The sequence below is a fragment of the Carcharodon carcharias genome, chromosome 32 (genome assembly GCF_017639515.1).
Source record: "Carcharodon carcharias isolate sCarCar2 chromosome 32, sCarCar2.pri, whole genome shotgun sequence".
Taxonomy (NCBI): domain Eukaryota; kingdom Metazoa; phylum Chordata; class Chondrichthyes; order Lamniformes; family Lamnidae; genus Carcharodon; species Carcharodon carcharias.
In genome coordinates this window covers 18914881-18935299 of record NC_054498.1, presented here as the reverse complement: position 1 = coordinate 18935299, position 20419 = coordinate 18914881, and the positions used below count along the sequence as shown (strand labels likewise).

The following is a 20419-nucleotide window of genomic DNA, read 5'->3' as shown; positions in this document are numbered from 1 at the left end:
AAGTATAGGCTTCAATCAATGAATTGTAGCCACTGTTGTAATACAGGAGACATAGAAGCCAATTTTCACACAGCAAGTTCCAACTGACAGCAATGTGATAAAGAACAAATAACCTGTTTTAATGAGGTGTAAATATTGACCAGGACATACAGGAGGATCTCCCTGATCTACTTTGAGATAGTGCTGTGGGGTGTTTTATCAAAGGAGGAGGAACGTAAAACAATTATCATCACCAGGGAAAAGGTACTGGGAAAACTTTTAAACCTAAAGGCTGACAAGTCTATTGGACCTGATGGCCTGCATTCTAGGGTCTTAAAAAAAGTGGCTGCAGGGATAGTAGACGCATTGGCTATAATCTTCCAAAATTCCTTAGAGTGGATTGGAAAACAGCTAACATAACACCTTTACTAAAGAAAGGAGAAAGACAGAAAGCAAAAAGCTACAGACCAATTAGCCTAACATCTATCATAGCAAATTGCTAGAATTCATTATTAAGGATGTTATAGCAGGGTACTTAGAAAATCATAATGGAATCAGGCAGAGTCAACATGGTTTTGTGAAAAGGAAATTGTGTTTAACTGACAGATGTCTTTGAGGAATTAGTGAGCAAGATCGATAAAGATGTAGATGTGGTATACTTTGATTTCCAAAAGGCATCAAAGGTTACTACACAAAATAAGAGCTCATGATGTAGGGGTAACATATTAGCAAAGATAAAGGATTGGTTAGCTAACAGGAAGCAGAAAGTTGGGATAAACGGATCTTTTTCAGGATGGCAAACTAGTGGAGTGTTACAATGATCAGTGCTGGGTGTTAAAGTTGCTTATGTGGTGACAATTGAGTGCATGCTTTAGTTGTGATTAAAAGCAACTGATACTAATTGGGGAAAGGTTAGGGCACATATATAAGAACCAGTTTTCATCTGTGGGGGTGACAGGCTGTGTGGCAGGGAGTAGTCATCTGCATGGGTATTTTATAGGGCTTTGTGAATAAACCTGTGTTGAAGACAGACTGGCTATAGCTTCCTCCATTGTTAAGAAAGATAGTCAGCAACTTAGCACCTGGGCCTCAACCATTTACAATCTATCTCAATGACTTGGACAGAGGGATCAAGTGACAGAAAGATAGGTAGGAAAGTAAGTTGCCAAGAGAAGGTAAAGAGTCTATAAAGGGATATCGACAGGCAAAGTGAGTGTACAAAAATTTGGCAGACGGAGGATAATGTGAGAAAATGTGAACTTCTCCACTTTGGCAGGAAGAATAGAAAAGCAGTTTACTATTTAAATGGAGGGAGTTGCAGAACTCAGTGGTACAGAAGGATCTGGGTGTTCTGGTACATGAATCACAAAAATTTAGTATGCAGGTATAGCAAGCGATTAGGAAGGCAAATGGAATGTTGGCGTTTATTGCAAGAGGAATGGAATATAAAAGTAGGGAAGTTTTACTGCAACTATATAGTGCCTTGGTGAAACCACATCTGAAGTACTGTGTACAGTTTTCGTCTCATTTGAAAAAGGATATAATTGTGGTAGAAGCAGTTCAGTGAAGGTTTATTTGACTCATTCCTGTGATGGAGGGCTTATCTTAAGCAGAAAAGATGAACAGGTTGGGCTTATCCCCAATGGAGTTTAGAAGAATGAGGGCTAATCTTATTGAAACACATAAAGATCCTGAGGGGACTTGACAGGGTGGATACCGGGAGGATGTTTGCTCTTGTGGGGAAGACTAGAGCTAGGGGACACAGTTTAAGAATAAGAGGACTCCCTTTTAAAAGAGATAAGGATTTTTTTCTCCGATAAGGTCAAATAATCTCCAAATTCTCTTCCCCAGAGTGCAGTGGAGGCTGGGTCATTATGTTTATTCAAGGCTAAGCTGGGTAGGTTTTTGATAAGAGAGTCAAGGGTTATGCGGGAGGGTGGGGTTTGGCAACATGCAGACAGGAAAACGGAGTCGAGACCACAATCAGATTAGCCATGATCTTATTGAATGGTGGAGCAGGCTCGAAGAGCTGACTGGCCTACTCCTGCTTCTAGTTCCGTGTTCCTATATTCTTATGTTTACATCTACTTGAGGGGGCAGGCAGGGCCTCAGTTCAGGGTGACCAACTCTCATGAAATAAAATAAGGGAGACTTTGAGCGGTGCTGGTGGGGGATGGTGAGATTTCAAAGTGCTGGTGACTGAGAGCAGGGGGGAGGTTGATGTGGGCAAGGTGGACTTGGAGACAAAGTGATTGTAACAGGGAGGAGAGGGTGCTTACCATGGGAACAGGGGAAGCTAATGACCGAGATGTGTGCTGGTGACTATGAGAGCAGGGAGGGCAGGGGAGGGTGCCTTAGCAAGATTCCACAGCATTGCTTCTCATAATATACCATAATACATCTTAGAAATATGAAAAGTTGTTTGTAAAACTTATTACTTTATATTCTTACCTTGCTTTCAGTCAAGCTGTCAGACTCACCGTTGACAGAAGGCTCACTGAAGCCCCTCTCATCCAGCCTCACATGCTCTTTTCCGCATACTGCCCCCCGCCCTCCCCCATAAAGATGGTGGCCACACATTGCTCCATGTAGAGATGGCGGCCATGCAATCTTCTCCGGGGCTCTAATCCAATGCCACTTTGTGGCTGACGGCTGCACAAATAACTTTAGAAATATGGGGCAACTATATTCCCAGAAAGAAATATTAAGCGATGTGAGACAATGAGTAAAATTACCGGGAGATTCTGTAAAAGCAAAAGGGACAGTGGGCCACCCTGCCGCAGTTTACCGTCTCATCTGAAAGTCGGCACCTCCAACAGTGCAGCACTCCCTCAGTACTGCACTGAAGTTTCAACCTAGATTTTATGCTGAGGTCTCTGGAATGGGATTTGAACCCATGATCTTCTAACTCAAGAGGTGAGAGTGCCACCCGCCGAACCACTGCCCGACATTGTCCAGCACTTGCTGCAGCAGAGGATGGTAGGGCTCCAATATGTGTAAGCAACTCTTGGCAAATGACAAGGTGCTGAGAGCCCTACCAGGGAAACCTGGCTAAAGGCAAGAAACGCCACAGGGAAGAGAAAAAAAAAATCAGAACAGTTAAATGTAGATAAGCTCAACATCTCTGTCACTATTGAAATAATTAATATTTTAATGGATATCAAGATCAGTATTAATAATAACCATCTTAAATTACCAGGGCGCTTAACAATAACTGAGTTCACTACTTAAGCATGCAGTCAGTTTGTTGAAAGTCAAACTACTACGGGACTAACCTGATAAATTACTGCAAAGTCTCCAGTTGTTAAGAACTGTTCGATTTAAGAGCATTTGCAGTTACTTACCAGCAAGAATTTCTTTGTAAACTGCAAAATCCTCATTGCCGGGGATTTTCTAATTCAGGAAGTTCATTAGCCAGTTCAGGTTTAATTTCCCTAAACTCTACAACCAAACGAAGGTTAAAAAAAGTCAGTGACAAGTATGTAGTAAAATTAGTTTAGTCTTAAGACAACTGAGGTTTATTGAGCACATTGTACTTGTTACTAAATTACGCATCATTAACACACAGCAAGACAGTTTTCTAGTAGACAGCTAAAAAATGGATCGCTAACAGCATGTTAAATAAGATCTAGGACACGATGAGCCAAACAAAGTGGCTGTTTAGGCAAAATAAACTTCACAGCAATTCATCGGCTGAGATTCAAGTTTTACATGATTAGCTCATCGACATTAATAAAATCAATATTTTTAAAGCTTAGCATTGGTGTTTGTGAAGAATTAAATGTGCAAGTCATTTTTCTCCCCCCCAGAAGTACTTATACAGCAGTTAAGAAAATTGCACAAACAAGCAGGGTTGCCAACTCTGGTTGGGTGTATTCCTGGAAATTATCACATGACTTGCCGGCCCCACACTATCGCCATTGGTCCATCCTCCAAACACACTGCCTTCCAACGACCAATTAGAAAGGGGACACAGACCCTTTGCAGCCTTATTGGATCAACCTCGACTATAAGTGAAACAGATTTTCTCTCCTATCCCCAACAATTTTATAATTAAGAAACGAAAATAAAATGGAAACAGCACAACATCTAGCCTTAGCCTTCCAAACAGGATTGCACCAGCACTCCAGTGTCCTGGAAAAATCCTGCAGAGTTGGGAACCCTACAAACAAGGGAGATGTCTGCTTCAATAAAGAGCTACAAATCCGTTCAGAAAGGAGCTGTGACTGTTAGTTTACCTACTTCAGACCTAATCAAATGGATTCTTATTGCTATCGTTTCACATATGGTTCATGTAACCACTGCACAAAGCCACTGAGAAATGAGCAGCGCTTACATCAATCCATCGGGCTGGCCAATCAGTCAAGCTCATTACATTGGTTGAAGGCAATTCAAATTCTCAACAGGTATGATTTATACTGAATCTACAGACTGCCCTGAGTTAAGGTTTAAATTACAGCAATTACTTAAGTGCTTTTTCTTTTAAATAAGAAAAAAAAAACACCTTTATGCTTAGCAAGAAGTACATAGTTTTGTACTCTCGACTATTCCTCTTCACCATGCATAGTCATGTTGGTTTGGAAGAGCGTCCAGCTCACCAAAACTGTTATCTGGGTCGTTGGTTGGCCAAAAGAAAATCTTTATCCCTGCACGTGACACAAAGTTTGAGATTCCGCACTGAGCCACCTGCAGTGAAAAATGCCCAGATGCCCATGGTCAGCGTGATGATGTATACTGGGATCAGGCTCCCTTCATACTGAGGATTCACAAATGTCTGTATTGAGAGAGGAAAAAGCACAATACGGATTGAAAGAAAGGATCATTCTGAAGCAACAGCACGCCAAGAAGCCCAGGAGATCCCTAGTTTCCCTTCAAAAGCATTGCAGCATTTGGAATACACAGGTTACTGAATTTTACCATCTAGCTTTAGATTCAGCCCAAATGGGATTAAATTCTTAATCAACCGCACTTCATTACGCAAACCTCCAATTTAGTAACGCGAAAAATTACAAATTAAAATTCAGTAAAAAAAAAAAATTGATATGAGCAAAACTCATTGCAGAAGACAGTCAACCTCAAAAAAATTAGAATGGTCAAAGTATTTGCGCAGGCCATTCAGCTCATTGTGTCTGTATTGGCTCCTTGCTAGACCAATCAAAATTTAATCCCACTGCTCTGCTCTCTCTCTCTAGCCCTCTATCTTCCTTTGCTTCAAACACAAAGCATGTTGCAGACGGGGTGTGGGATGGGCAGGCTGCTGGGCAACAGGGGAATAATCATGAGTCCCATCATAGCATCTGGTTTATGCTCCAAGCAAATCCAATTTTTCTTCAAAAAGAGGTCATTTCCCCTGCCTCAGCCACTCCTTGCAGCAAAACAATGTACAATTCTCACCCCTAATGCATGTAATTGGTTGAGGGCAAGATCAGTTCCAGATGTGATGCACCCCATGTTCAAACAGCGCAAGAGCACAATTTGGCATAGTATCAATGACTGTGAAGGAACAACAGGAAATTGAGGGAAAATAAAATCCCTTATGATTTACTATTTTAAACCGTGGCAAATTATCTCTATTTAAAATACACATTCAAAGCTGAGCACTGCAAACCACTAACCTACAAGCTGCAAATACATGTTTGTCAGGCTCTCGGGTGATTTTATCTCACCAGAGTCAGAGTTACCTGAGCTAAATTAACCACAGACATCAACACTTACCACGCTGGATACCACGAGGTGGCTCAGTACAACTGCAGCCAACGCCCACCACTTGCTCTTCTCACAGGCATCAAAAGAGACTATTCCCCAGAACACGTGCAGCAGGATGATGGCCAGTGTCATAAATGCTACAAATAAAGGCAGATCTGTATTTTATAAAGTGTCTTTCACCATCTCAGGATGTCCCAAAGCACTTTGCAGCCCACGAAGTACGTTTGAAGTGTGGTCACTGACGTAATGTAGGAAAGTCACAACCAATTTGCACATAGCAAGCTCCCTCAAACAGAAATGTGGTAATGACCAGATAACCTGTTTTTCAGAAATGTTGTTTGAGGAGTATATATTGGCCAGAAGGAAGCCCCTGCTCTACTTCAAATAATGCCAGGGGATCTTTTAGGTCCACCTGAAAGCAGATGGGGTCTCAGTTTAATGGAAGACAGGTTCATCTTAGTTGATTTCCCATTAGGGACTTGTACTCTTTAAATTACAAATATGTACGAAACACCAGGACCTTTTTGACTTTTAACCCAAAAAGGTGTGTCAAGTGGGATAGTGGAGCAAAGATTCATGGAGCACAGGATTGAATTTTGGGCATTTTCAATAGACCTGATTATGTTACTGGACTAATAACCCAAACAGTGAGTGTTCAAATCCCATCGGGCCATGTTAAGAATTGAATTCAGTTGCACAAGACTGGAACAAACTGATATCAGTAGCAGTGACCACCAAGCTGCTGGATTATTGGGAAAAGCCAGTTCAGTCATGTCTTTAAGGGAAGGAAGACTGCTGTTCTTACATGGTCTGGCCTATATGCAACTCCAGTTCTCACAAAAAACGGGGTTCCCTCACTCTTAACTTCCCTGTGAAGTGGCCTAGCAACCCATTGAGGACGTCCACATGTTTGGCAGGGATAAGCTGAAATACTCAACAATAGCACCGTAGGGTACATTTGAAAGACACAGTAGAATAGCGTCACCCTGGCGTAGCCAAGGAATTAGCCATGGGCCAAGTTGGTAGGACACTTTCCTGAGCCAGAAGATTCTGGGTTGAAGCCTTACTCCAAAAATTTGAGCACATCAACTAGGCTGACACTCCCCGCCCAGTACCGAGGTGCCATCTCTCAGGTGAGAAGCTGAAACTAAGGCCCTGTTAAAGAGGAGCTGGGGAACTGTCCCCAGTGTCCAATATTTACCCCTCAACCAACATCCCTAAAAACACATTTCCTGGTCACTATGTGCGCAACTGCCTGACGCCTTTCCGTTCTGCAACAGGAGCATCAGAGGCGCATGCGTGGCTGTGGGGCATCAAATCCCATTTCAGATCTCTCCTTCAATACTGGGGGATGAACTTGTTCAATCTGCAATGCATCGCCGATACACAAAAACGGAAATAATGATTGCAGGTGTAAGTAACAGAATTCTGAAGCAAGTCAGAAAGGCTTTGAGGAGGCAATTCCCGGCTAGCTCAGATGGTACAAAAACAGAAAATGCCCAGATGTGTTGATGCTTCGCAAAGTCTTTTTTGACAGCATCTGCAGAAAGTCCTATTAAAACAGCAAAACCCCAGCATATTTCTGGTAAGAACTTTAATAACAATGACTGACAAATGAAGAGAATATCTTGGGAATAGTCAATCCTAACACGATTGTTTTAATTTACTCCCTAACACCAGGTTTCAGTTTGCACCTCAAAACTTAGGTTGTCTGCCTAATTACACATGATAAAGTCCCATACTGATTACACATGATAAAGTCCCATACTGATTTACTGTGACCAACACTATCACAGAATGGTTACAGAACAGGAGGAGGCCATTTAGCATACTGTGTCTGCTCTAGCACTCCGAATGAGCCATTCACCTAGTGTGACTCCGCCACCATCTCCCCGTAACCTTGCACATTCTTCCTTTTCAGATAGTAGTCCCTCTTGAATGCCTCGAGTGTACCTGTCCCCACCACACTCAGGCAACACATTTAGATCTTAACCACTTGCTGCATGAAAGTTTCTCCTCGTGTCTCCATTGGCATTTTTTTGCCAATTACCTTAAAGCTGTGCCTTCTGTATCTTGATCCTCCCACCAACGGGAAAGGTTTCTCTCTAATCTACTCTGTCCAGACCCATGATTCTGAACACCTCTATCAAATCTTTTGTCTTCCTTCGAGAAGGGAAAGTTGAGTTGTAACTTCTCTAATCTATCTACGTAACTGAAGATCCTCATCCCTGGAACCATTCTCCAAAATCTTTTCTGCACTCTCTCTAATGCTTTCACACCTTTACTAAAGTGCTGCCCAGGACTGGATGCAATACTCCAGTTGAGGTCAAACCAGTTTTCTGTACAAATTTAAGACTATCCGCGCAAGTGCAGGGAGTGCTCCCTCTGGTGTTGCAGCACAAATAAACACAACCCAAGATTACAAGGCTGTGAACGTCAGCCCATTTTCTGCTTTGCACATGCAGTGCTGAGAACACACACACACACACACACACCTGGATGTCAGAGCTATTCTGATGTAAATGACGAAGAATTAGCTTTTGTATAGCAGTTGGTCATTTCTTTAGGACATTCCAATGTGTTTTGTAGCCAATGAATTACTTCTGAAGTGCAAACAATTTACATCCAAGAAAAGTCCCAGAAACAGCAATGAGTTGTCTCACCAGTTAACCTGTCTTTGCTTCTGTTACCATCCCCTCTTTGAATAATGTCAAGGCACCTTTGACATTCACCTGACCCATATCAGCAAACAGATGAGCCCTGGGTCCTCTCCTCTGAAATTCATCTCCAACAATTCAGCACTTCAAGTACTGTGCTGCACTGAAATGTCAGCCTAGATTATAGAGAGCCATAGAAGCTTTCAACACAGAGGATGGGTGGGGGTGGGGGAGCCATTTAGTCCATTGTGTTTGTGCCAGCTCTTTGAAACAGAATTTTCAAAACTAACTACACTGCTCTACTCTCTGACTATAGCTCCATGTCCTCACCTACTTCAAATATTTATCATATTTTCCATTATAAGAGGCTATGGTCTCTTCCTCAATCACCAGCCATGGTCTAATTGGTTGGCGGAATAGGCTTGAGGGGCTCTTCTAACCCTCTGCATAATGTTTCTGTTTATACCACTCTTCACATGGTGAGAATTTTAAATAGATGACCTCCTCTTGTCACCAATTCCTCTGCCGGAGCTAGTCTTTCCTATTCCATCCCATCAAAAACCTTCATTTAAAAAGACCCCTTTTGGCCTTCCCTGCCCCAGTGGGAGCTGTTCTGGATATCACGTCTTTCCTCATAACCATGGTTTCCCATCACTGGGATCATCCTGAAGAATCCTTGTTTTCATGTCCTTTCTACCAAACTTGCCATTCCGCTCACATTCCGTACCTGTTGCAGGTCCATGAGCTCAAGTTATCAGCTGCTAATCTTTCAGGACTGCCCGATTCCTGTCTTGCTGTGTTGAAATTGCCCCCCAAACAACCTCCTCGCCACACTTATGGTGAGAAGCCCATCCCCCTCCTTCCTCAGGCAATGGTCAATAGGCTTGCCATTTTTGACCAGATCTGAATGCACCTACCTGACAGAAGGAAATAATGCGATGAATCCCCGTGAATGCCGACTGTGCCTGGGCCCAGGGAATCCGCGAGGATATTTACAACCGAGAAGGCTCCGCTCATTATACCAAATCCCAGCCCTGAAACTGTGCAAAAACACAAACCCTTATTTAAAATGAAGTAGGATCCTACTGCAAAGGTTGGTGCAGGTGGTCAGTCACGCCACAAACAGGACTCTCCTTTACTGCTGGGGCCTACATGCTTCTCAACCACGTCAACCAATCATAGACGAGGAAGTCCCCCAATTTGTGCTGATTTCCGCCAATGACAGAGCAACAATAATTGATCCCCATGTGCCCAAACTGGGGTACCGATTCCTGGTGCCTGCTGGAAAGTTCCGTGCATGGATAGTGTGGGAAGGCAGGGTGGGTCTCAGCTGCGACTATCTCCAGTTGCACGGTCTGACAATTCTTGGCACCAAGCCTCATACATGGAGAATGATCACTTGGGGAGGGTTACCGAGCATCAGTGAAATCCATAGAAGTCAGGAAAAGGAGGGCAACAAAGAGCCGCATGTCAAAGACCAAATCGCATTCTAATGTGATGATATCGCAGGGATGCATCACCACCAACTGATTAGAGACTCAAACTTTCCAGCGCAACACCTAAGACTTATAGATACGGCACACTTCCTGTAAAAGCGACACACCTGACTGGCTAAATTTCACTGAACCAAGCAAGAAGCGTGGTGCAATTTTTTTTGTTTTACAGCACTGGATAATTTAGTCACGATCTTTGTCAGTTAGAGAAATTATTTTGTTCCTTGCAACCAGACCCCGTTCTGACAGAAGGGGGTCGATAGTTTGGAACTCCCTTCCGCAAACAGGAATTGAGGCTAAGCCAATTGTTGGCTTTATATGATATTAATTAATATGATTTTTGTTAACCAATGGTATTAAGGGATATGGGGCAAAGACGGTTACTGTATATAGAGTTTGGTCACAGATCAGCTATGATTTCACTGAATGAGGAAAAAGCTCAAATGGATAAATGGCTTTCTCTTGTTCCTATGTGATATGCTGGGTTACTAATCTTGTTGGGGGTTCAGGGTGGATTATTCGTCTCTGGCGTTCAGGTAAGTGTTGTATTAAGCTCTTGGACCTATGCCTTGATATCCACCATATAAAGAGCTGCAACTACCAGTAGACAGCTCCCCCCAACAGTAACTAAGGTCTTGTATAAGTTCAACATTATATCCTTGTTTATTTATTCTGTGATTGTACACTTTGGCAACACCAACATTTTTTTAATTGAGTACAAATTTCACCATCTGCTATTGTGGGATTCCAACCCAAAGCGTTACCCTGGGCCTCTGGATTACTAGGCCACTTGACAATACCACTACGCCGTCACCTCCTTCTCAAGGGATGGGGAATAAATGCTGGCCTAGCCAGCAAAGCCATTAATAAATAAAAAGAACTCGCGTTTAAACAGTGCCTTTAATATGGTAAAATCTCACAAGGCACTTCACTGGAGAGTTATCCAACAAAACTTGACACTGGGTCACGAAAAGAGATGATCGAAAGCTTGGTCAAAGAGGTAGGTTTTAAGGGGTGTCTTAAAGGAGGAAGGAGGTAGAGTTGGGGAGAAGTTTAGGGAAGGAATTCCAGACCTTAGGACCCAGACAGTTGATGGCACATCCACCAGAGATGAAGTGATGAAACCGGGAATGTGCAACAGATGAGGAGTGCAGAGAGTTCAGAAGATTATATGGCTTGAGAAAATTACAGAGACTGGGCAGCTGGTGGTGGGGATGGGGGGAGGGTGGTGGCGTGTATTTGAAAATGAGGGTGAGAATTTTAAAATCAAAGCAGTGTCAGGCCAGGAGCCAATGTAAGTTAGTGAGCACCGGAGTGATGGCTTTATGGAGGGCAGAAGATGGGAAGGCTTCCAGGAATCAAGTCTAGAGGTAACAATGATGTGAATGAAGGTTTCAGCAGCAAATGAGCTGATAATAGGTTGATTTCCATTACAGAACCTTACCATAAGCCAGCTGTTGAACAGAAATAGGCATGATCTCCTCTCGAGTTATTGCCAGTAACCCTTCATTTGCCTTCCTAAAAGTTTCAGCAGAAGAATCCAAAAATTACCCAGAGATATCCACAATAGTTAGACGGTAAACATCAAGATTAGAACTAGATAATAAACTTAATTATGTTTAACATGAGGTCATGCATCAACTGTATAAATTTGGAATTTTTTTCAAATACAATGTTTTAACAAAAAAAGTCCAGAATCCATTAAATTGAGGTCTTATTGAATACAACCATTGCTGTGATATTAAGCTGTACAGACTGGAAAATCCTGGCTCAATTCTGAATTAGCTGACTTGAGCCAGGACAACTAGCCCTTGATTCCAAAACATTACCAGGCTTGGATGCAATGCCTTCCACAGTTGAATAGTTTGCCAACACAAGTCATGACTAGGAACAATGGTCACATGGGTGAGGCACTAGAGGGTCGATGGCATCTTAGGAACTTTACCTCACCTTCAGGAGGTAGCCAGTGACAGGGAGAAAAAAGCGGATACAGTGCAAGAGTAAAGAGGAAAGAATGGAATTAGCTTTGCTCTATCAATGAGGCGACACAGGCTTGATGGGCTAACGGCCTCCTTTGTGCTGAGCCTCTATGACTGTCCTTGCCCGTAAAGGAATGGATATTTCCAAGCATGGCAATATCACAGAATTTTAACTGCACGAGGCCACCTTTGGCCCAATGTGTCTGCACCGGCTCTCCAAAGGAGCATTATGACTTAATGCCATTGCCCTGCCTTTTCCCCATATTCCTGCACATTGCTTCTATTCGAATAATTATCTAATGTCCTCTTGAATCCCTTGATTAAACCTGCCTCCGCCGCACGTACAGGCAGTTCATTCCAGACCCAAACACTCATCGTGTGAAAAGGCTTTTTTCTCACATCACGTTTGCTTCCTTTGCAAATCACTTTAGATCTGTGCCCTCTCGTCCTTGATCCTTTTGCAAGTGGTCAGCACTAAACATAATGGTAACGATCACAGGCACACACAACTGCAGGAACCCACCTGAGGATAGTTTCCAATTGTTGAAATAGTCGTGTGTGTTTTAGATTTTACTTTGTATTTTATGTGAAGGCTTGAGTGGGAATTCAGTGACTGATTCCAGATGTGTAGCTGGAGATGGTAACCTAGCTACAGTGAAAGAGGTATGTCAAACACCAGAGACTCCGGTCTCTCCACTGGTTGAAAACATAAATAGTTCAAAGTTTTACCTCGTTAATTAAACTGCCTATGGGCCAGGATTTGGAGGTCAGCAGGCGGACGTGGTTGACGGGCTGGGGTGCGGCCCCTGCGATCTGACCCCCAGCCGCATTTTCACGCTGTCGTGCCAATTGAGGCCCGAGTGTGAACAGCGGCTTCCCCAATGCACGGGAAGGGGTGGGTGGGGGCCTGTCGGCTGCTGGGTCCAATGGTGACCCGGCGGCCGGCTTAAAACCGGCGCAGTTAGGCCCTGGAAGGCTGCCGGCGATGAAGGCATCTTCACTGTTGCCAGCAGAAGATTAATTCCAGTGCGGCTGCAGATGCCAAGCGAGACGGCAGGTCAGATGGGCACTTGGAACCACCACCAACGCCTCCCCCCACCCCGGTTTTCTGATCAGTGCCTCGTGGTCCTCCTGGAGATGCCAGGAGGGTCACCCTTATCCCCAAGGATGGAAGGAGGAGGCCACCGCACCTGACAAAAAGAGCTTGGGAGGAGGTGGCAGTGCTGGTCAGCAGCCACGATGTGGTGTGGGACACCGGGTCCAGTGCCGCAAATGGTTTAATGACCTGCTGCGCTCAGGAAGGGTAAGTACCGTGTTGGCATGGATCACATGTTGAAGTGTTAAGGTGTGGCCATCACCCCGTGGAGCTCAGGGGTGCTAGGGTCTGAGTGCTAACTGTCAATGACACCGGAGCAGGCCAAGGGGGTGAGCCTGGCTGCTTGGCCTGAGTGCCTTGTGGGCCATGACTCGGATGTGTCCTGCAAGGTGTTCCTCAGGTGGGGTTGTCCAGGCTGCAATGGCGCTGCAGGTAGAGGGTGGACTAACCAATGCTCCTCTGTCCTTTCAGGAGGAGACAGCCCATAACAGCATTGAAAGGTTGTGCACAGGCGGAGCCACCCCCAACCTCCTAATCCTTACCAGATACGAGCAGGACACCCTTGAGTTGGAGAGCATCTCGCACCTCGGTCAACAAGCTGCAGAGAGGCTGGGGTGTCAGACAACGGTAAGAGTGCAGTGCACTGAGGTGAGAGCTTCGGATGGTACAAACATTCCTGTGTAGTCTCATCATTGCTGGAAGCCTCATTGAAAGACGATAGCACCATGAAGCAGATCTCTATGGTCTACCAGGGTCCCTGGCATGCAGTGACAGTGTGATGACTTAAACTAATGACATGTCGTTGTTCTTCCTTAGGTTTGCCATCACACACCCAGTCACAGGACCCCGAAGACCCACCCCTGACGCCAGAGGACCACCAGGCTCCAGATGCATCTGCGCCACACCTGCTCTCCGAGCCAGCACAAATACCAGCACCTCGGTGTGCGTTCGATCTTTGAATGTAGGTACACAGTGGTGACGGCACTTCACACTCGCTTGAGGCGCAGGAGGAGGCATAGTGTGCCCAGCGCGCAGTCAGAGGACTGCTGGAGACCAGGACGATGCTCAGGCGAAGTCAGATGATGAGCCTCTGGAATCTTCCATTAAGCTGCAAATGCAAGATGTCCGGGATGATCTGGCGGAGAAACATGAGCATATGCGTGTCATGGTTTCCGTTATGGAGAAGTCCATGCGGAGCATCAGCACCGTGTTGACCCTCAAGGCCGAGTGCACTGCCTCCTTCATTGAGTGGTGATTCTCATGGAGAGGAAGCTCCAGGAACAAAATCAGGGGCTCCTGGGTTGTGCTCGGACCTGCAAGCCCTCGCACAGGTACTGACCTCAGGTGGTCAGTGCCCATGTGGGAGATGGATGAGGCACCCAGTATCCCAGCTAGGTGCCTGTCCATCAATGGTGAGCAGGAAGGTCCAGAGCGGCCTCACATTGGCACATGAACTGCCTGTTGTCTCTGTGGGTTCCTTTCAAGGTGCTCTGGATGACAGCAGCAGCTCCTCCACCCCTCTGCCAGTGACTGTGGCATCTGATGAGGATGCGGCGACTGAGGAGATGCCAGCCGTGGAACTGGCCGCTCCCTCCCTCAAGGCTCCACTGGCCAGAGGTCATCAAAGCCAACAGGACAGCATAGTCAGCCGGCTGTCTCCAATGCTGGTGCCAGCGATGGGGGGGTGCACCCAGATGTAGCAGTTGCGAACGTAAGTTTAAGGCACCATGAGCACAAGAGGGACTGGTTGTGCAATGGTTTGTTTAGTTTAACTGGTCTGGGGTTGAAGGCCAGAGAAGGTACTGTTCATTTGTTTTGACTACCAACACGAGAAATTTTCTTTTGTCGTAATGGCCTGAGTATGCTTCACCTTTTCTTATTTGATGTGGTGCAGGGTACGCCAGTATGTAATGCTGGATGTGGGTGGCTTGAAGCTTTATTGCACAGGCACTGAGTGGACTTTGGGGTCAAATGAAAGGATCATTTCAGACACCCAGGATGGAGGCAGCAGCCCTGGCATGTGGTGGTAGCAGATCTTTGGCAGCCTAGCTAGAGGAGCGTTGGATTAAGGTGTCCCTGTCTCCCTGGAGGTTACAGAGGTCTGCCTCCACGCCCTCAGCGTTCTCCTCACCATGCTCCTCTTTTGACTCATTACTGGATTCATTATCTGTGGCCTGTGGAGCTGTATCAACATCCTCTTCCTCCAGTGGGTCCCCCCTTGCCTGTGCCAGGCTGGGGAGAGCGCAACATGCAACCACCATCAGTGACACCTGCTCTGGAGGATATCGTTGTGCTCCCCCTGAACGGTCCAGGCATGGGAAGTGAGTCTTCAGAAGATCTATATAGTCTTTGCTATCACCGCCCTTGTGGAGGCATGGCTCCTGTTATAACGCTGCTCTGCCTCTCTTCTTGGGTGGTGAAGAGGTGTTATAAGCCACCTTCTCAAATGATAGCCCTTGGCACCCAGGAGCCATCCATCCAGTCGGGCTAGAGCACTGAAGAGCCTCGGAACCTGGGAGTGTCTCAGGAGGTACGCATCAGAGGAGCTGCCAGGGTACACTACACAGACTAACAGAATATGCATCCTGTGGTCACAAACTATCCGCACATTCATGGAGTGGAAGCCCTTCCTGTTGACGAAGGCACCCAGCTGACCTGCTGGCGCCTTGATGGCCACATGTGTGCAGTCGTTTGCACCCTAGGACACGGGGGAACCCAGCAATGGCTGCAAAACCTCTGGCTCGTTCAGCCCAGCTGGCCTCGTCCATACGGAAATGAAAGTCAGTACCCGCCTGTCAACGACTTTTTACTGGCCTCTTAATTAATGGGCTGGCGCGCCTCCTGCACCCGCACCTGCCCGCCGAGTGAAACACTGAGCAATGACGTCGGGACGCTCACCCAATGTCATCGCGTGCTATTTTACGCTCGAGCGTGTTGGACGCGCATCCGCACACCGAGGGAAAAATTCTGCCCGTGGTATTTTCCCCGCAGTCGGTTGTTGAATACATGGGGGGAGGGGATTTGTATTCATTTTCAGGATATGCATATACTGTGGGCATAGCATATACTGTGCATCACCAATACCTGGGAGGAGGTGGTTGTGGTGAGCCACATTCTTCAACCACTTCAAGCATAGCGGTTTGATACAACTCAGTAGCTTGCTAGGCCATTTCAGAGGGTAGTTACCAGTCAACCATTGAGTCTGGAGTCGCATATAGGCCAGAGCGGGTAGGGGCAGCACAATTTCTTCCCTAAAGGGGACAACAAGCCAGTAATTTTATGGGGATATCACTAATGCTAGCTCTTTATTCCAGACTTACCTAATTAATCGAATTTAAATTCCCTAGATAGTGTGGTGGGATTTGAACACCCACTTCCAGATCATTAGTCCGGGCCGTTGGGTTACCAGGCATTTAACATAACTAGCACGCTATCGTACCCATGGGCTTGGAAGGGCAGGGGGTAGGTTATACACAGAATGGTCCCAGAAGAGAGATTGTAGGCTTCAGAAAGTCACTCCATAGAGCCACCCAGTTTTCCGAACCTGCTATTACATCATGAGAGTTGACAATTTACAATGTGAACAGCAAAGCAAAACCTGTGACAACAGGAGGTAAGGTTTGTAGACAATAAATACGCATCCTGCACAAGGTGTTTACTTATACTGATACAATCACGTGAGGCTAAAGCTGTTAAACACCTTTACCCGGGAATATTCCAGTCATTTGCCAACTGGACTTGTCAAACGCTACTTTAGACAGGGAAATTAACCTAGTCTTATAGAAGTTAAGTCGCGTATTTTGTTTTGAACAACGTGAGTTGATCTTTTCTTACTTTAATAGCTTATAGTAACCAAATCGAATGAGCTCTTGAAGCAGCACTGAGAAAATGACGCCAAAGATGAGAAGCCCCTTCTGCATTATCGCATTGTTCTTGTCACTTAGTTGCACAGCAACCATCCACACAACTGACGACAGCAGCAGGGACACCAACCAGAAGAAGGCCCTGAGGATTAAACAGATTCATATATCAATCCCACAGTCTTACATTCAACACTTCAGATCCAACTGATTACTGTTCACGTAAAACCAACATGTTTTTTCATGTGCTGCTTAGTTGAGTATCCCTCAGGCAGAAACACGTTTTGATGTTCAGTCCCTCACCCATCACCCCTGCATTCGCTGACCTACATCGACACGCAGCAGTTCCCTGATGCTTCCCATTGAAAATATTCACCCTCATTTTCAAATCCCTTCATGGCCTCCTCCCTACAATCTTCTCTAGCCACACAAACATCCCAGAAGTCTACGTTCCACCTATCCTAGCCTCCTGAGCACCTCCCACCTAATTTGCTCCCCCTTTGGTGCCCGTGCCTTTAGCTGTTTGGGCCCAAAGCTCTGGAATTCCCTGACCCTCTCCGCCACTCTCTCCCCCACCTTTAAGACCCTCCAGAAAGCCGTGCTTTATGGTATAGCTTCTAGGAACCCGTCCTAATATCTCATCTTTGGCCATTTTAGCCTATAAAGGACCTCGGGGCACCTAATGCTTTAAAAGGTACTACATAACGCAAAATACTGCAGATGCTGGAAATCTGAAATAACAGAAAATGCTGGAAATACTCGACAGGTCTGGCAGCATCTGTGGAGGGAGAAACATAGTTAACATTTCGAGTTGAATACGACTTGAAGCGGGCTCTCCTTTCTGCCATCTGGTCATTTCCTTTGTCCTCTGCTTTTTCCACACCCTTCCTGACAGCTTTCTGCAGGCACTCTGGTCAGCAGCGAGGGCTTCCCCCATGCGTTAACTCTGACGTCTCACTTGCAGAGATCCCCGTATCGCAGAGGTGGACGACCTGTCTGCGATACAAGATTGTCACTGAGCATGTCTTTGGGGATGTGGCCATAATCCATTGGGCTCACACAATGCAGCCGCTGTTATCAGCGAACATGAACTCACGGGCTAGGATTTCACATGCTTCAGTCTTGCCAAGTTGAACAGCTTGCCATCAACTCTAGACTGCAAGTAGGCACCCTCGTCATCAAAAATATACAATAGCAGCATGGAGAAGAATATGCCAAAGAGAGTTGGCACCAGGACATAGCCCTGCTTTATCCTGCTACTGATCTTGAAAGCATCTGATGTTGCTGCATTGTAACTGATGGAACTGCGCATGTTCGCGTGGAAAGAGGAAATGATGCCCAGAAGTCCGGGTGGACAGCCTATTTTCCACAGTTTGTCTCAGCTGATAAAGTTCACTATGAAGGTAATGTACAGTGGTCTGTGCTGTTCACTGCATTTCTTCTGTAACTGCCGACAGATCTCACGAATTGGCTCAGCAGTCCGCTCAGCATATGAATCACCAATCTGTCACAAAGTCCTTCAAAACTCTTCCTCCCTCAGGAAGAATTTCAGCTCCTCTTCTAGGATTCAGCCTGACTGCCAGTCACCAGAAGCGCACAACCAGCCCCAGCCCCACGGGTACGATCCTCATCAAAAATAGAACATGTCTGCAGAACCTCCTCAACTCTGCTTACGATGGTCTGGATGGTGTAGATCCACCAATGTTATCTTCAAAGTAACAGAAACTGCTGCAGCAGCTGTACATTTGCTTATTCTCAGCTTCTGGATCTAGCCTCTGTCTTCTTCAGCCTGCCTGTACTGTACCACCAAACTCATGACCTGAGCTCCAACAGCTCTGTGTCCTTTATATACAGTTTCAGTCCCCCCTGAGGCTTTTGGTTGACCAATCTGTTTGAGTCTTGGTTTCCTTAGGAACTGGGAGTTTCCCCAGTTTCATTTCCCCTTTGCAATTAGGATCTGTCTGAAAGAATACAAGCTTTGAAACTACAGATTCTATATGTACAACTCAGGCTGAAACACTGAGCCCAAAAACAAGCTACACGGGGAATGATGTCCCATCATCTCCTAAAGATGACTGTACTGCACATAGATACCAGAATCCCGCCCTTCCACCGTTACCCTGGATTGGACATACTTCCCCACACTGTTTTGTGCATTGGTTAACCACTGTCTCAGGGGGAGAGGGGGGTTGGGGAGGAGGGTGGATGGCGAATGGGGGGGGGTAGGGAGATGGGGAATGGGGATGGGGAGAGGGAGGATGGGGGATTGGGGAAGAAGGAGGGGGTGGGGAGAGTGGGGGAATGAGGGACGGGGGGGTGGGGGGAATGAGGCACAGGGGGATGGGTGGGGGAGAGGGGGGCTGGGGAGGAGAGGGGGGGGATGGGGAGGAGGGGGGATGGGGGAATGGGGAGGAGGGGAGGGGGTGGAGAGAGGGGTGGAGAGAGGGGGGGGAATGAGGCACAGCGGGGGGAGAGGGGGTTTGGGGAGGGGGGATGGGGAGGGGGGTGGGGAATGGGGTGATGGGGGAGATAGGGAGAGGGGAGATAGGGAGAGGGGGGGATGAGACACAGGGGGTTGGGGAGGGGGAGAAGAGAGATGGGGAGAGGGGGGATGGGGAGGGGGGGGGGGATGAGGCACAGGGGGTGGGGGAGGGGTCCGGGGGTCACCGGCCGGACCCTGATCTCTCCTCAGCACCTCCCGCTGCCTGGAATCCCGAGGCCGCGCCCTCACCCTCCGATCAGGAGAATAACCCGCAGCGGTTCCCGGGCGATGGTGAAGAGGAAGAGAGAGAGCGCGGGCCCGAAGGCGATGAAAGTGCAGCCGAAGAACACGGCTCCCGACATCGCAGCGGCTCCCGCATCAGCTCCGAATCCGTATCGGACACACAGCGACAGGCCCGACTCCGCCCTACACCCCAGACTCCGCCCTCAAACCCCACCTCAGCGCCGACTCCGCCCCCCACCCAACCCCAGCGCCGACTCCGCCCCATCTCAGCGCCGACTCCGCCCCCACCTCAGCGCCGACTCCGCCCCATCTCAGCGCCGACTCCGCCCCCACCTCAGCGCCGACTCCGCCCCATCTCAGTGCCGACTCCGCCCCCACCCCACCTCAGACTCCGCCACCCAACCCAGACTCCGCCCTCCAACCTCACCTCAGCGCCGATCCGCCCCCCCCACCCAACCTCAGCGCAGACTCCGTCCCCCACCCCAGACTCCGCCCCCGACCCCACCCCAGCGCTGACTCCGCCCCCGCCCCAGCATCGACTCCACCCCACATCCCGCCCAGCGCCGACTCCGCCCCTAAAACCCCGCCCCAGCGCCGACTCCGCCCCTAAAACCCCACTGCAATGAGGCAGGAGCCGGCCAATGGGGTGAGCCCTGCCTCCTTGGGCTGAGTGACTTGTGGCTCCAGGGTCACGAATCGGCTGAGCCCGGCGACGTGTTCCTCAGGTGGGGTTGGCCAGGCTGCAATGGTGCTGCAGGTAGAGGGTGGACTCGTCAATGGTCCTGTATCCTTTCAGGAGGAGACCCATAACAATGTTGAGAGGTCGCGGACTGGCAGGGGGACCACCACACCTACTAATCCTCACTCGTTATGAGCAGGAGGCCCTGGAGCTGGAGAGGCACCATGCACCTCGGTCAAGCGGCC

General features: G+C 47.3%; 1 protein-coding gene across 2 annotated transcripts; it reads right to left on the bottom strand.

Moving 5' to 3' along the window:
• Positions 1-3465: 3465 nt before the first annotated feature.
• On the bottom strand, positions 3466-19683 carry aph1b (APH1B gamma secretase subunit). Of its 2 annotated transcripts, XM_041178530.1 has the most exons (6): positions 19502-19683; positions 16745-16915; positions 11280-11353; positions 9260-9382; positions 5695-5822; positions 3466-4753 (listed from the first exon to the last, which is right to left on the bottom strand). In XM_041178530.1, the coding sequence occupies exons 1-6, from the start codon at positions 19612-19614 to the stop codon at positions 4586-4588; spliced, it is 777 nt and encodes a 258-aa protein (XP_041034464.1). In that variant the 5' UTR covers positions 19615-19683; the 3' UTR covers positions 3466-4585. The 2 variants fall into 2 exon arrangements, with proteins under 2 accessions (XP_041034464.1, XP_041034465.1); XM_041178531.1 differs by lacking the exon at positions 9260-9382.
• Between the last annotated feature and the right edge of the window lie 736 nt (positions 19684-20419).

What these genes read in the sequence shown, in the direction of transcription:
- aph1b (XM_041178530.1), bottom strand. Translation starts at nt 19,614, where the DNA reads ATGTCGGGAGCCGTGTTCTTCGGCTGCACTTTCATCGCCTTCGGGCCC. An exon ending in TGTTCAACAGCTGGCTTATG is followed by an intron (nt 9,383 to 11,279) that starts GTAAGGTTCTGT and finishes GTTTTTGCACAG; the next exon opens with TTTCAGGGCTGGGATTTGGT. An exon ending in GCATTATTTCCTTCTGTCAG is followed by an intron (nt 5,823 to 9,259) that starts GTAGGTGCATTC and finishes CTTTATTTGTAG; the next exon opens with CATTTATGACACTGGCCATC.